Below are 16,944 nucleotides of genomic sequence, written 5' to 3'. Positions count from 1 at the left end.
TCTGAGTAACGAAAAATCCAAAAGAGCAGAGCTTCCCCACACACTTGACTCCTTTTTTTTTTTTTGGCTGCCTGGCTTTGAGGATCTTAGTTCCCCGACCACGGATGGAACCCTTGCCCTCAGCAGTGAAAGCGCAGAGTCCTAACCACTGAACCGCTAGGGAATTCCCTTGACTCCTGTTTCAAGTCGCATGTCATACCACTAAGCCAAACGTAAGTCTTCTCAACTTGTCACTGCCGACTTAAGAACAAGTTCACATGCCTCAGCCCACCCAACACGTGGCTATTCTTGAAAACATTTAGTGGGCCACATCCCCCCCAGAGGCACCAAAGAACTTCTTCCATGCTCTAGTGATGGCCTGCTGAAGGAACTGAGGCAACAGCCTTCTTGGAGACAATGGCTTGAATCAGGAACCCAGGGCAGTCAGGCAAAGTTACACACACACACACACACACACTCTCTCTCTCTCTCTCTCTCTCCCTCTCTCTCTCTCCCTCTCTCTCTCTCTCTCCCTCCCTCCCCAGTGAACACACATGTCAACAACAGAGCCAGGAGTGGCAAAGGAAACCAGCCCCCATAGCTGCCCATAACAAGTGTCGCCACCCCTAGCCACACAGGAATAACTCCAAGCCCATGGCTGATAAAATAGGTAAGGACAGCTTCTTCTCTCACATGAATTTTCACCAAGAAGCAAACCCAGGAGAATTCCTTGCCAGTTAGGACACCTCCACCCCCTCTGGTGATGCCTTTCCTTGCCACACACACTTCTGCTCCTGGGCCTGGGGTAAAGTTCTGTACATCTCACAGCCCTTGGCAGCTGTGTCCCTATACACGCAGCTCTCAAGCACTGCCCTGTCCCAGAAGTATATAGGAGAAACTGGATAGCCCAGGCTCCAGAGTGGGCTGAATTGAGTTCCTGGACTCCAGAGGGCAGCCATCCTCTACACCCCTCTGCCCTTTGATGGAAGGCCTTTCATTTACATGTAAACCCCCAAATAGAAGTGCCTCGCTCAGGTCATGCAGCTTGTTTTTTAAAGGCAGCAAACCTGGGACTTAAAACCCAGGTCTCCCTCCCAACTACTCACCCAGGCTGGTAGAGATGATGCTTGCTTTTTGGTGCCAGGACTTGGGCGCCCAGCCCACCACAGAAGATGGACTGAAAGAGTACAAGCCAGCCAGGGCCCTGCTGGATCAGCCTGGACCAGTGCTACTCCCGCCTCCCTGGGATGAGGGGACGTGCTTTGGGTCAAAGATGCAAAGCCAGAGCCGCCCACAGAAACCTCTGCCTCAGTTCTCCCCAGGGGCCACCCATTTCACCCCGGCTAATTTTAAACCCTTCCTCAAATGGCTCCTTTCTGGCCAGACCTCCCCAGAGGCCCCCTTAAATAGAAAGTTCTCAGCACAAAGCTTCCTGCTTAGCGGAGGGGAGGGGAGTGAATTAGGGGAACTTTCCCTCATTCCCAGCTCAGATTCTGGTTCCCAGCCTTCTCTGGGCCAGATGACTCTTTTCCCTGGCTTCCCATCTTTTAGATTCTAAAGGCTACAATACAGGTTGCATCCTGTGCCTGGTCATTCCTTAGGAAACAAGCTGACATCAAGGCAGTTATGGGTTAGGCGGTGGGTCCCCGTCTGCCAGTTCACAGACCCTTTGCTGGGAGGCTAAGTCACAGGAAGCCTGACCTGAATGCTCTCCTTGGTTCTTACTTGACCCTGGACACCCTGGCAGATGACATGCCCTCTGCCTAACACCCTGTGCAGACATGGAAACTGAAGCCCAGAAAGGGCTCAGGCAAGCCTGGCTCAGCAAGGAGCAAAGCTGGGTAAGACCCAGGAACACTGATTCAGCCATCTGTGCCATTCTTCTGGCTGTGGGGACAGAGGCAGCCACACCTGGGCAGCCTCGTTAGCCCCATGGATGGGTAAAGTGCTGTCACACATCCGTTCAGTAGCCAGTCCCTTCTCTGGGTGCCTGTTTAGAATGATGGCAAAGCTGGAGTGACAGGAAGTATGAGCTTAGCAGGCTGGCCGGACACATGTAGAGAGAACAAGAGTTTCCAGAGCCCACCTACCCACCACGCTACTTCCAACTCCATCAGGTCCTGCCCCGGCCCACAGACTCCGGGTCCCCGAGAAGCACCCACACAGGGCATGGCAGCTGCTCACACTGCCCCTCAGACCACCCCTTTCTCATTCCTTAACTGAAGGGCATCCATCCCTCAGGTCCCTCTATTTCCTCACCCCTCTTTCCTTCCTCTGAAGTCTTCCGGGGCCCTTAGGACGCCTTGTCTTTCACTGGTCCCACCATCTGAGCTCACCTGGACTCTAAAACCCAGAGATAGGAGACAAGTCTCAAAACTTTCCTGTCCTCCAAGGCGCCTAGAGCCAGGCTCAACATCTGAGACCTCCCCTGTCTCTACACACCTCAGTCCCTCCAAAGAAGGGACTCTCAGCCAGAAACGGATGTGGTCCAGGGTGGAAGAGTGATGCCATAAATGGGAAAGGCTTTGGTTAGTTAGACCGGAGTTTGCATCCCAGCTTTATTCATGGCTTGGTGAAGCTGCTTCATCTCTCTGAATGTCAACTTCTTTATCTGTACAACACGGGTACCCTCTACCTCCAGGATGAAGAGCACACTTTATGCCCAGCACACAGGAGAGGCTCAACCATATGCTTGTTCACTTCAGGGTCCCGTAATCTCAACACTGACCTGCACAAAAACCTCACCTATCAGGTACCACAAGCCATTTAGTTATAAGGTTGCCTAGTGAGGCTGGGTCAGGTCCAGATCAGCCTGGAGCTGGGAACACAGGTGAGACAACCTTACGCGGTCGCTGGATTCTTTAGTGTTCCTCTTCCCCAGGGAGGCCATGAATGAGGTGGAAGGCACCGTGGAGATCAACTAGTTAAACACCCTCATTTTACAGATGACGGGGGGCTTCCCTGGTGGCACAGTGGTTAGGGATCCGCCTGCCAGTGCAGGGGACACAGGTTTCGAGCCCTGGTCCGGGAAGATCCCACATGCCACAGAGCAACTAAGCCTGTGCGCCACAACTACTGAGCCTGCGCTCTAGAGGCCACGAGCCACAACTACTGAGCCCATGAGCCACAACTACTGGAGCCTGCATGCCTAGAACCTGTGCTCCACAGCAAGAGAAGATGAGAAGCCCACACACCGCAACCAAGAGTAGCCCCTGCTCGCCGCAACTAGAGAAAGCCCGCACGCAGCAACAAAGAACCAACACAGTCATAAATAAATACATACATACATACATACATACATACATACTGATGAGGGAACTGAGGCTCAGAATAGGAAGGTGACAAGGCAATCTAATTGCACAGTCGGGATCCTTAGGGATGGCAGGGACAGAGACATGTGGTTACTTCTGCAAGGCCTGGCCAGTGAGTCCTGTGTCCCAGGCCAACACTGGCAACCACTCCTCCTATGCCCCTTGCTGGTGCCAGCCTCACAGCAATAGGGTGCAACATTCAGCAGAGAGGTTGGGCGCAGACAAGTATTCAGGGACCAACCACCACTGATGTCAAGATGGAAAGACCAGCCAAAGATCCCACCGCCTATTCCACAAGTTTACTACAAGAATTCAACATGAAACTATTTTAAGGTACTTGGAGGAAGCATAAGGGGTGGCTCACACAATCCCAGGCTGCTAGAAGGAACCAAACTTGTTTACCTAGGCCCTTCTTCCATACACTCACTCTTTCTCCAAAAGCGTCCACACAACCCAAGAGAATATCTCCCTCCTGCCCTGAAACATTGAAAGCAACCACGGTCCTGTTAAAATGGTCATCTTCATGGCAAGTACCAGCAGACTGTGCTGGACCACAGCCATGTCCCTGGCACAGATGGAAGGCAAGTTTGGAACAGGCTGGAGAAGGTACTGGGGAGAGGTGGAAAAAGGATAGGGAATCCTCTGGAATTCCCTGGCAGTCCAGTAGTTAGGACTTGGCGCTTTCACTGCCATGGTCCTGGGGTCAATCCCTGGTCGGGGAACAAAGATCCCACAAGCTGCGCAGCAAAAAAAAAAAAAAAAGGGATGGGGAATCCTTAGAGGCCAGTAAGAGAAGACACATGTTGAGGAACCCACTGGAAGCACCGAATTCAACATGGACAAGGAACTTGGCCAGAGATGTGTCCCCCATACAGGACATCGCAGACATGGTGTGTAGCCTTCATGATGGTCAGGAGCAGACTTGGCCTCGTTGGAGGCCCCAGCCAGTGCCAGGCCTGCCTAGGGCAACAAACTGGCCTTCAGCACAACAGTGTCCCTGGACAGCAAAGCTTGGGGACTCCTGAGGCTGCTCGTCCCTCAAGCAAGCCCTTCTGCCTATCCTTCCCTGGGGGTGCTGGGAACAAGAGGGTGGGAGAGTCCAGCCCCTTCTAGGAAGTCCACACCACAGGCTATCACTGGTGGGCAGGCTTCCTGGGGTTGGCTAGGTATTTGCTGTGTGATCGTGGGCCCTTTCCCTCCAGCTACTGCTGGGCCTCGAGTGCCTGGGGCTCCCAACGACCTCTTGCCCTGCTCCTCCCTCCTCCACGGGAGGCCACCCATCTCATTCCCAGTGCTCCGGGGAGGGGCAGAGAAGGGCACAGGAAGTGGTGGGCCCCATCCTCAGCCTTATTCTTGAGGCCCCTGGGGAGGTAACACCCCCTTCAAGGAGCCTCTCCAGCACCTTCTGTAATCCCAGCAGGACAGAGGACCCGAGCCCCCGGGGGGTGCAGCCCTTTCCCTCAGTGAAAACTACAGCCCTCCCCAGCCCAGAGGGAAGACAACTTTTTAGAGAGAAGTAGGAAGAAGGTGCTCTGACAAACTCATTCCTGTTTGTGTGTCAGTAATGATCTTCCTTCAGACAAACAAACCAACAGTTGTTTACAGATCTTCAGAAAAAATGAAAGTAAACAGAAGCCTCCAGGAGCAAGGTGACAGTGATAGCCAAGGCATCAGCCTAATAGCAGAAATTCAGGCTTCTGCCTAAAAGGCTTTGAGACAGGACTCGACCTCTTTCCATCAGCCCAGGTGGACATCTCTCTCAGCCTGGACACCCGCACAGGCACACCTGTCATTCCAGTGCCCCCAGGCCAAGGCCAGCTCCCTCAACTGTGGCTGCTTAGAGGTCTCTGTCCTCCTCTGGGCACACACAGGGCCCAGCACATGGGGGCCCTGCAGAAGTCAAGGAAAGGGAGCTGTGGGGGGGAGGCGGGGCAGGGGGTGTTCCCCCCAGAGGAAAGCCTCCGTGTGGGACAGGACTGGGGTGTGGGGACCGAGGGGCCACACCACGAGGCCCTCCCTCCCTAGTTGGGGGACACCACACTCAATCAGCCCAGGCTGGGGCCTGGCCACTCTCCACCTTCATACCGAGAATTGAACACTCAACTTCTCAGGCAACGGTGGCAGCAGGATATTGTAGCTCAGAGGATGAGCACCGTAAATACCAGTTTTTATTAGAGACGGAAGGGGTAAACACTGCTGTCAAAAACAGTCGTATGTCCATGGACATTAAACCCCCTACGCTTTAACTCCAAAGGACAACCACAGCCTCCTTCCAAACCCCAGCCCTGTACTCTCCAAGACAGCACCCTGGACTTGGACTCCAGGGACCTCCCGTCCGGGGCGCAAAGGATGCTGAGGTAGGAAAACATCAGGGCCATCCCCACCCTTCCCCCACCCCCAAATAAATCCCAGCGGTCCACCAGAAACACTCCCCACTAGAAGACAACTCCTGCCTTCTAGGTGAATCTCTGCCTCACAAGGCTAAGAAACTGACTCTGGGCAATAGAAACATCGTACCAAAGAGATAAAAATGATTTGAAAATGGATTCTTCGTGGCAATCCAACATCTCTGAAGTTAGAATTCAACCTGGAAAGGGAACTGTTTCAACCAACCACTTCATCAAAATGTTCAAGGAACTCGCTTGCTTTGAACCCTGCCTCTTCTTCGCTGCTTAGCATGGGGAGCCCTGCTGGTATCATCTGGATGGAAAACACCCCTTACAAAAGTGGGTGGGGGAGGAGGGAAATCCAAACAGGGAAAAACAAGCCTCTCATAAGCCCCTCCCACATCCTTCCCCAATTCCCAGCCCTCTCCAGGAACCGAAATGCAGAACATCTGAGCTGGAAGAAACCTTATTTTTAGCTGAGGTCCAGTGAGTTGCTCGAAGTCACGGAGCATATCAGAAGCAGCCCCAGTGTCCCCAGGTGCCCAGCTCGCAAGTCAATGCTCTTTTGCAGACCTTGGTCTCACACCACCAACCCACTCAGTGGGGGTCAGCCTTCGGTGCCCAGAACAAGTGACCTTCAGCTTCTGAGCTAAAAGGGCAGCAACAGTCCTTAGCAGAAGGTTGACCGGGGGTGTACGGGGTTCCACTGGATGATCCCATGGCTAGTCCTAAACAGTTAGGTATAGGGAAGTCAAAGGGAAGACTGACAAGACTGCCAACTCCCAGAGCAGCCTTGTGCAGCGGGGAAGGGGTGGGGGGAGAGCAGGGCCCCTCACAGCCCCAGGAAGCCCCGAGTGCAAACAGAAGCCCAAGCCACCCCATCTCAGTGTCCCACTACCGCCCCACCAGCCAGATCATGAGAGTTTATGAGCTGCAGCCTGCGTTATATAAAGCTTGCAGCTTTCCTGCTGTAAAGATACTGAAGGTCCTTTTTAAACTTGTACGAGCCATCACGCCCAGTTCGGCTCTGGCTTCCGCAAGGGGAAAAGGGTCATTGAGAACCAAGACACAGGACTCAGGCTCAGCCTCCTGCTCAGACAACAGACCAGCCACAGAAACAAAAGAAAAAGAGCCTCAAAGCAATTGTCGAGGAGCCTGATGGAAGTCCCAGTCCTGCCACCAGCCAGGCAAGTGGCTTCGTGGCCTTCACCACTGCCTCAGCAATAAAGAGGAGGGGTGGACTCGCCTCAGGGCCCTTCACACTCTGACCTTCCAAGAAACCAGGGAAGTGGGAGAACGGGATGGAGTCTCAGAGTCATGCTCGGGTACTGTCCTCCATGGGCTCAGAGCTCCAGTGCTTTCGTTTTGCCCACAAGACAGCAAAGAAAGCAGTAAAGAAGGGGCAGAGGTTGAGAGGGTGAGAAAGCAGGATGTCAGAAGCCAGACCCCTGGGGTTTGAGAGGGGTCTCTCTGCTGGGGCAATACCGGAGCTGCCAAACAGAAACCTCAGAGCAAGTCACTGTACCTCTGCAGAGATCTCAGCGGCCTGGCCTTTTTCTTCTGTATACATATGTAGGGGGCGGGGTGAGCGCTGGGTTCTGCCTGGGTCCTGTGCTTAGGCTTGGCACTGGCAGGTCGCTCTTACGCCTCCCGGGGGAAAGAAGTCCCTCTCAGTGGGGCCACTTGACGAGAGGTGGATGGAATGTGGTGACATGGCCCGCAGACCCAGGACTTATAAGGGCTGAACAAGGACACAGGGAAAAAGAGCAAGCAGATACAGCCAGACAGTACAGCAAGCAGATACAAACACACATGCTCCCAGAACGCCAGCACCTCCTGTTTCCCCCAAGGAGCTCTGGGCTGCTCAGCTCCCAGGCTAGGACAGCGCCCAGTCTCCCTCCAAGCAGTGCCCCCCTAGGACACCGCCATCGTCATCACGGTCTGACCTGGTGGGGAGAAGTCCAGGTTTAGGGGCTGTTCCACAGTGTTTTGCCTGCCCCTGCCCCTGCTAATTCCAGCCCCAAATCACATTATCAGGGCTTGGCTCTAAGGCCCCACGCTGGGCAGCACTTTGTAGTTTCCACTTCTTTCACACCTACCATCGGGCGTGTGAGCCTGACAGGCCTCTGAGGTAACAGGCAGAGTGGTACAGGCCCATTTTACAGTTGAGGAAACCAGCTCAGGAGTTAGGTGCCTGGCCAGCCACTGGCAGAGCTGGGGGTCAAGTCCAAGTTGCCTAGGAAGTTGGGGCTCTTCCTTTAGGGCCTGCAATGTGCCCTAGAGCTCCACCTGTGTGTGTGCAGGGGCGGGAGGAACTAAGCTGGATTAAATAAGGCTTCGGACCTTATACTGCAAGCTACTTCTACCCCCAGGAAGGGAAGGCTTCACATCTTGGGAACACACCTGGTCAAAGCCTGCTGCGAGCCCTGCGCTCCACCTCATTAGGGAACCCAACCAAATAGCGTGAATTGTGCTATGCAGACTCCTTGCGACTAGGCTGCCTGGAGGCAGGGTGGGGGTGGGGTGGGCGGCCTGCTTTCCACTTGGTTCCAGACAGAGCCAGGGACAAGGCTTTCAGAGGCAACTCAGAAAGACAGGCTCAAGCTGGGACAAAGTGAGAGAGTGGCATGGACATACATACATTACCAAATGTAAAACAGATAGCTAGTGGGAAGCAGCCGCATCGCACAGGGAGATCAGCTCGGTGCTTTGTGACCACCCAGAGGCGTGGGATAGGGAGGGTGGGAGGGAGATGCAAGAGGGTGGGGATATGGGGATATATGTAAATGTATAGCTGATCCACTTTGTTACACAGCAGAAACTAACACACCATTGTGAAGCAATTATACTCCAATAAAGATGTTAAAAAAAGAAAGAAAGAAAGACAGGCTCACAGGGTCTCCAGCATGAAGCTTCTGGGCAAGGCTCCCTTCCCTCTTGAGCCATTAGCCTCCCCTGTCCCTCCTACTGCTGTGTGGTCAGCCAATGTCAATCTATTGCCTGACCCTGTGGCTGGCAAAGGTTGCAGTTGTCACCACTGCTATATGCTACCCCATAGATTCAAGGCGTTGTCCTAGGGGAATCCCAAGCACTTCCCCAGCTCCAAAATCAATACCTCCAACCCTTAAACCATGTGATGTTAATCCAGTGTGAACACACGGCACCGTGCACATGAACACACGGCACCGTGCACGTGAACACAAAGTGCAGAGCACGCCACACCTGTGCACCACCTGACTGAGGCAGATGAAGTCTGACGAGAGATGCTTCCCAAAGGGACACTCCTGTTGGGAGAGGGTCTCTGTTCAGGGATGGAAACTACTTCTAGGACTTAGATTCCGGTTTAGATCTCCTCTGTCACCAACACAGAAGAACCCCTCCATCCCAAGTTGTGCCCGCATATGGCTACAATTACACATAAGAACAGGGACCAGTCTGGGTGGAAGCTCTTCACAGCCTTGATCACAACAAAGGTTCCCCAAACTGGTCTCAGGTCCTATTCCAATAATTTCTTCTGACCTCTCTCAGTTAAAGCCCAAAACTCACTTGGGAAGGGGTAGGTTGGCTAACCACAAAAAGGAGGTGGGGGCTTCCCTGGTGGCACAGTGGTTGAGAGTCCGCCTGCCAATGCAGGGGACACGGGTTCGTGCCCCGGTCGGGAGGACCCCACATGCTGCGGAGCGGCTGGGCCCGTGAGCCATGGCCGCTGAGCCTGCGCGTCCGGAGCCTGTGCTCCGCAATGGGAGAGGCCACAACAGTGAGAGGCCCGCATACCGCAAAAAAAACCCAAAAAACAAAAAACAAAAAAAAACACGGAGGTAGGGACCCCTGACACTCATACCATGGGGTCGTCCAGGTCAGACCCTGCCCTTTCTCCCTGAGGGTCCTAGGCCTGTTCAGAACTATACGGGTGGCCTTGATGACTTGTGACAGCCAAGAGCCTTTCCTCAGTAGGCTGTAAATGACTGAAGGCCATGACAGATGGGCCAAGGCAGACCCTCCCACTACACCCAGCTCCTACTATATTCTGGAGGCGCCTGGCATGGATGGATCCACCAGTGGACTCTTCAGGAATGGAGGACCCAACGATCTTGCCATCTGTCTAGCCTCAGGTAATCTTATTCTTTCCATCCAAGGACGGAATAGAGAAAAAAGCAGAAAGCAAGGAGGCCGTGCTGGTCCCTGGGCAGGCAGTAGATGGGGTTCGGCAAAGGAAGCTTCGTGGGTTGTCTGCAGTTCCCACCTCACAGCAGCATGGTTTCTGAAGTGTGGGAGATGGGCTCTGCCCCACGCCCTCACAGCTTTGCCTGGGGTGTGAGGACCCCTCTGAGGCAGCCATGGTCAGGGGACGGCAGAGGAACTGACAAGGCATCGTATGTTTCTGCTGGGCTTCCCTGGTGGCGCAGTGGTTGAGAGTCCGCCTGCTGATGCAGGGGACACGGGTTCGTGCCCCGGTCCGGGAAGATCCCACATGCCACGGAGCGGCTGGGACCGTGAGCCATGGCCGCTGAGCCTGCGCACCCGGAGCCTGTGCTCCGCAACAGGAGAGGCCACCACAGTGAGAGGTCCGCGTACTGCAAAAAATATGTTGCTGCTACCCAAAATCAATGGCTGAGCAGAGGCTGCTCAGGTGCTGCCAGAACCTAGCACTCTAGCTCAGGTCTGGGTAACCAGAGGTGGGTGGCCTTGGACCAGGAGCTTAGCACTCAGGGCAGGTGGGAGGACTCCTCTCCTCTACCTCTCAGGACTGTCTGGAGAACCAGTGGGATAAATGGGTGGAGAGCATGAAAGCAGAGCAAAGCATCCCGCAGTTCATGTGTTGCCTCTAGTTACAGTACTCGCCAGACTCCTCCCCCAGCCCCACCCCAGAGATGGAGATGAGAAATCAGAATGTCCAAACACTGAATGATATTTAAAAGTTGGTTCTTACTGGGGCAAACTAGCCAGGCTGCCCACTTACAAGGAAGGAGGAGATAAGGAGACCCAAGAGAATGGCCCCCCAAAACGACAGGCAGTCACTTTAGAGTAAGTACCATTTTTTTAGTTAAGATGCCCAAAGCACCAGGGAATCAAGGGTGGTGGTGGGGTGTGAAGGCAGTCAGCCCCAGCCCAGGCTACAAGGGGGATGTACTGTCTGTAGAGAATTCACTTGTTCTGGTTTTTATCACCATGCAATAACAATTCTAAACATTATCTGTGATAAAATGCTCCTCCTGCAGGGGCTGACAGCTCCCACCATCCAGTCTTGGGATGCCACCAACCCAAAGAGAACTAGCCTGGAGCCAGTCACTGAGCTTCTACTTGGGACCCTGTCATCACCTAAAGCTCAGCCCTAAAAAACTTGAGTTGCAGATCCTCTCCCCTCCCCACCCCCAAGTCTCATCCAAACCCCCCAATATAAAACAGAACAGTGGGTATAGTATGTTGTTAAGAGCAAACTCTGGGTCCAAACCCCAACCTACCCAGTTATTAGCTACATGAAAGTTATTTAACCTCTCTGTGTCTCAGTTTCCTCACTTATAAAGTAGTAATAAGTACTTCACAGTGCTGTTGTGGAAGTTAAATGAGTTAAAACGGTAAAGTGCTCAAAACAATACCTGGTACAAAGACTATGTATGGGTTTACTACGCATAGTACAGCCTTACTATTAGGTTATTTGAGCAGAGAAGACACATCCACAACAACCCCCAGGGAGGAGGGGAGTCTGATCTATCAGAATCTGTCTGGATCTACCTACTTGGGTCCTGTTTCCAGGTAAAAGCCTGGAAGCATAGATGCCTCCCTCCCCTTATACCAAAAAAAAGTCTGCAGACAGAGCACCAAGATGTCCCAGATTCTGTCAAATATTTCTGATGGCAGAGAAAAGGGGCAGTGCCCAAGTCACACACTGGACCCTGAAATTCCTTCACTCATTTGAGTGCTAACCTTGGCCATCCTGCCAGGGGCCAGGGACCTAGCTAGATCCTCAGAGACCCCTAGAGGACACATGATGGACCCTGGGGTACCAGATGTGCAAGAAGCGATCTTGGTCCAGCCTTGGTGGATGCCATGGACAGGCAAAGATGGGGACGGAGGGCAGTGAGGGGCCAAGAAGCTCAGGTCAAGCTGTAGCTCCCTTAGCTACCGTTAATCCCTGCCTTTCTAGAGCTTACCATTAGGTTGGCATAAAACTTCTTTAACTCTTAGAAACTTGAACCCCACTCCCCACCCCAAGATTCCAAACACCACCCTCCTCTCAGGGGGCCCCCAACGAGTCATTACTGTAACTTAACACTGCCTTGTATTAAAATATGTCTCCATTTTCAAAATAAAATATTCTTTCAAACCACATATACCCTTCCCCAGAAACACTGTAACTCTCCAGCCATCTCTCAAGAATCACTAAGACAGGAGATGCTTGAATCTGGGATTGGGCAACAGCAGAGGCAAGCCTGCCCTGAGCAGGGCTCAGGTGCTGTACTGCCTCACCTTCTGGAGCTCAGGCACCAGCCAAGACGCACCTCGGGGTGGGGGGTATGGCCTCTAGATTGAAAGGGACACGTAGCTGTTCCCCTTAACTCCTCGCTGCCCTCCTTAGCTTTCAAAGGGTTAAAGGGTTAGAAGTTTTCAAACACATCTTCTCAAGTAGCAGAAAAATGCCAATTTCGTCCCAAGCCTGCATGATCTCAGGCTGTTCATAACGTGGCCTCCAATATTACTGCAACATAGCAAATTCCTGGTAGTCACCCAAACAAGCCATGTGGCTCCACAATCCACCCCCCACTTTTATACATGCTATTCCCTCTTCTTGGAATGCCTTTTCCATCCCTACTGGTCTAACCACCTCCTACTCAGCCGCATCTCAGGGAGGGCTGACCTCTAACTTCTTCCTTGGCTTCCTAGGTTTGCTTTAGCCAATCTCCAAGAGCCAGCCTGGGTAAACCATGAGAGTAAACCACCACTGCTAATGCGGATTTCCCCAATGGTGGCTCTTGGGGGTTGCAGAACTGCCTACCTAGGGGGCATCTAAGCTAAAGAGAATAAGTCTAGTTCCTGCTCAAACCACCAATCCAAGATGGAACCCTGGCTGAAGAGCTTTTGGCCCACTGTTCAGAAAGCTAATGAGGAGAAGGGGCCGATTCTTGTGCTTACCTGACCAGAGCAGACGCTGGGCTCCAAGAAATCACTGGGGCCCTTAGTCTTAGACCTCTGTTAAACAGGAGCCCATGCTCCCCACCCTCCCCAGCACCAGTTGCACTGAACTCCCTGAAGCACTACAGGGCTGTAGCCCACCTCTGCCCACAAGGAGGGAGAGCAGGGATTCCACTTCTTGATGATTCTGCCCTCTCTCTCAAAAAGCTAGTTAGAAAAAAGTGACCAATACCTCAAACGATTCCTCCAAGACTTTAGACTGGCCACGTGGTTCACCCTTCCCATTTCAAACGGGTGGGTCTGAGGGTCTCTTCGGCGAGGTAAGTCCCTGCTGAAGTCAACCCTCTAGCAGAAGTGGTTCTGGGTCCTTGCCCAGCTTCACAGGAGAGGGCTTCCCTCCCTCAATTTCAGCAGAGACCACACACACACTAGCAACCCTGTCAGCCTCCCCCAACTCTCAGGGGAGATTCTGAACCACCAGGTAGAGTCAGGATGGGGTCCCCAAAGCCAAGGGCCTGTCAGCATCAAGGTCCAAGAAGGACAAGGACTTTAGGAGCCAAAAGAACCCCAGCCCACTAGAGCCCACACCACACTCGTGGACATATGTCAGGCCTTCCTTCGCCACTCTTCAGAGTGAAGGGTTGTAGATTCCTCCTTTCCTTCCCCACAGAAAGCGGGATCTAGACCTAGATTCTCAAGCTGTCATGCCATTGGTGGACTGGGGCTGGCAGCAGGCCTCTGAATTGCTGAGTGGGAACTGGCAGTGTGACCCTCCCACCATCCCTCCCACAGTGAGGAGCCCAGCCCAGCCCGTGGGCCAGTGCCGCCATTCTGCACCAAACCTATAGCACGGCGGGCGGGCACCCGCCACTGGATAGGAGGGAGGCAGCAAAGCCAGCCCCCATCAGGGGCTCTGCGGTTTCTCCCCCAGACCAAGGGGAAGGGAGCTCAGGGTGGATAACTGGCCCTTGGTTTCCTGGGCAAGAGCATGCCAGGGCGCGGCAGGAAGGGTCTAGGGTCTCTTGGCCCTAGAGTGACACAGCAGAGGCCCCTTCAGAGAGAGAGCTGCGAAGGCTGCCCCCTTTCCACACCAGTTTTTGTCTCTTCGGGCCGAGCTTCTGGTCTCCATTCACTGATAAGCTTAAGGCTATATCCACCCCCCACACACACACACCCTCCCGGATTTTGCCACATCCAATTAACCACCCAGCTGTTGGTGATTGCACGAAGCCGCCCCAGACTCCCTCCTCTTAGCACATGGCCGGTGGACATTCCTAGCAGAATCCCACTAGGGCCAGCTTTGGGGTCCTGGCTTGTCGGCCACGGCAAAACCCGAGAGACGAGAACTGGGAACTGAGTGTCTTTAGGCATCTCCTTCCCAACTCAGTCAGCTGACATCTTTGCCAAAGCCCAAGCTCTGGGGCCGTGAAGAAAGCCGTCTACCCCCATGACTACAACTCTAGCGAACCAAGGTGCCGCGCGGCCAGCCCAGACCTCCAAGGTCACGGGGAGGGGTCAGGGCGGAAAGTACAAGGGAGTGTGGGTGCCGCCCGCCCGCCGTGCTAATCCCGCTCAGTTCCTCCCAGCCAAGGCGGGAGTCCCGGCCACGCGGGAGGAGCGCCTCGGAAGAGGGCAGCGAGCGGGGCGGAGTGGAGAACGAAGGACGCGCGGGCAGCAGGCGTGGGGCGGACACGGCGCAGCTCGCCCACCGCGGGACGCACTGACGGCCGCCGGCGCACGGCCGGCCCCGAGCCTGGGAGGGCGGGGAGACAATGCCCGCCCGGCGGGGTAGTCCAGGCCGCACGCCCCCGCCCGCCGGACACGGGCTGCTCCTCCCCGGCCGAAGGGCAACGGCGGAAAGGCGCCGGGAGCGACTGCCAGATCGCGCGCGGCGTCCCGCGCGCCCCGTCCCCCGCCCACCTCCGCGTGTACTTCACCCAACAAGTCCCGGGGGCGCAGACCCACCTCCTCCTCCAGGGTGCCGCTGGAGCCCGAGCCCGTGCCGGTGCCGGTGCCCGTGCTGGTGCCGTGCTCGCCGTCCGGCTTCAGGTTGCTCATGGTGCGGGGGGTGGGGTGGGGGTGGCTAGGGGAAGGGAACGCGGAGGGCTAGCGCGGCGCCCGGCCCCGGCGAGGAGGTGGGAAGGGGCGAGGTGAGCGGTGCGCTCCGGGGGTGAGGGGCTGGGTGGCGGTGGGGAGCGCGCGGGGCGGTGAGAGGGGCAGCCGCAGCGTCGGGCTGGGGTCACATCAAGTTTGGCGGGTGCAGGAGGCGGGGAGGGGGTGCGGCGGGGGAGGCACTGGGAACCGGAGCCGAGCCGGAGCGGCCGCCGCCTCCGCCTTTTCACTGCGACCCGCGAGTGCGCCCGTGGCGGCGGCGGCGGCGGCGGCGGCGGCGGCGGGGGGCGGGCGCCGGGGGAGGGGGCGGGCGCCGGGCGGCGGCGGGGGGCGGGGGCCGGAACCGGCCTCAGCTGGGGCCCGGCCAGCCCCCTCCCCCTCCCTCTCCGCGGTCTCCGGGGGAACGCGCAGCCAATCCCCGCCGCCCGCTGCGGGCTCGCCCCGGCCCGGGCCGCGGCGCGCCAGTCTCCGGTGGGGCTTTTCCCTTCTCTCCCTCGTCCTTTCTCTCCCTCTCTGTTTCCCCTTTCCCTTCTCCACGGAGAGTTTTTAAACTTTGATGAACTCACCCAGCGAACTTTCTTAAAGGGGCCGCGCACACCGCGCCGTCCCAGCCCGCCGGAGGTAGGACTGGGTGCCGAGTATCCCGCGCTCTCTTGTCCCTCATCATCCCCACCCGAGGGGGCGCCCGAAGCGGGACTCCTGGGTGGTCGGCTTCAGGAAGGAGTCTCCCCCTTGTACTTTGATCTGGGGTTATAGGGTGTCCGGCGCAATTTCACCCCCAAATCCAGCCATCCAGTCCCCGTCCACCCTCTGCTTCCTCCCTCCCAGCGTAGGGCTGTTGGGGGCTCGGTTCTGGGGTTGATGGCCGAGGCGAGCCGGACACCTGGGCTTCCTCGGCGGGGCGCCGTTTGCTGCGCGACCTTGAGGAAATCACTTCCCCTCTCTGGCCTCAGGCTTTCAGCCCAGAGGGTGGGACTTAGATCTCAAATTCCCCTGGGCGGGGACACGAGTGTTGAGGATCCAAATGGTTATTAGCCCCTGGAGGCGTGAGGGGAGGGTGTGCACCTCGAATGACCGAGAAGGTTTCATTCGTGCCCTCCACCCCCAGCTTCTGGGGTCCTCTCCTCCCTCGGCTTAAAGACACACACACACACACACACACACACACACACACACACACACACACACACACACACACACACACACACACACACACACACACACACACACACACACACACACACACACACACACACACACACACACACACACACACACACACACACACCTTTTCCCCTCCTCCTCTTCAGAGCCCGAGGCTTGGGCGGGGCTGTGGTGACTCCCCTCCGCGGGTCTCAAGGGCGTGGTCCCGTGTTGGGCTTTCCTCAGACTTGAAAACCCGCGCCAACTGGGCCCGACCCCTGACGCCACCTTGTAAAAGCCCGCGCCCACGTCTGGTCGTACTTAAAGCGCAGCAGCTCTGAGCCCCGCGGAGCTGCTCGAGGACTGGGCTCCTCCCCAGCGCCCCGGTCCGCGCCCTCGAGCCCTGGGGCATCCTGGCCAGAGGCTCTGTCGTGACTGGGAAAGACACTGCCGAGAGGTGAGGGGAGTCCTGCGGGACCCCGCCCAGAACCAGGCGTCTCTGGGTGTGATCTGTCACCTTGCGCCTGGTTCCTGTTCTGACTTTCCCTGCCAAACCTGGTAGTGGTACCTGGATTTTAAGGTTGGAAGCGACGCACAGCGTCGGTGGAGTGAGTGAGATAAGCTAGATTTGCAGTCAAGAACCAGTTAAGACTCCAGACCTTGGACAAGTGACTCAACCCTTCAGAGCCCCAGTGTGCCTACCTCTAAATGGAGCCGGCACTACCCTACAGGAGTATGGAGTATGGAAGTATACACTGTTCCTGTGACTAAGTCTCCCCAATTATAATCTTTCCTAACCTGCTATTTCACAGATAAGTAAATTGAGGTCTATAGGTAAGCAATATCTTTTCCCATGACATTCATCTAGTAAATAATTGTTG

General features: G+C 55.6%; 1 protein-coding gene across 2 annotated transcripts in view; it reads right to left on the bottom strand.

Annotated features, from left to right (window-relative positions):
- Window positions 1-15,841, bottom strand: part of RBPMS2 (RNA binding protein, mRNA processing factor 2) — a 28,259-nt gene extending 12,418 nt beyond the window's left edge. For both annotated transcript variants that reach the window (XM_060095249.1, XM_060095250.1), the window contains exons 1-2: window positions 15,487-15,841; window positions 14,774-14,891 (exon numbers count right to left, since the gene is read on the bottom strand). In XM_060095249.1, the coding sequence (XP_059951232.1) occupies window positions 14,774-14,891; window positions 15,487-15,587 (219 nt within the window). In that variant the 5' untranslated portion in view covers window positions 15,588-15,841. The remainder of the gene's footprint in view (window positions 1-14,773; window positions 14,892-15,486) is intronic.
- Window positions 15,842-16,944: the final 1,103 nt, after the last annotated feature.

The sequence above is a fragment of the Mesoplodon densirostris genome, chromosome 4, assembly GCF_025265405.1.
Source record: "Mesoplodon densirostris isolate mMesDen1 chromosome 4, mMesDen1 primary haplotype, whole genome shotgun sequence".
Classification (NCBI taxonomy): Eukaryota; Metazoa; Chordata; class Mammalia; order Artiodactyla; family Ziphiidae; genus Mesoplodon; species Mesoplodon densirostris.
Note: the sequence above shows the minus strand (reverse complement) of the source record. Positions and strands in the feature narration are given on the sequence as shown.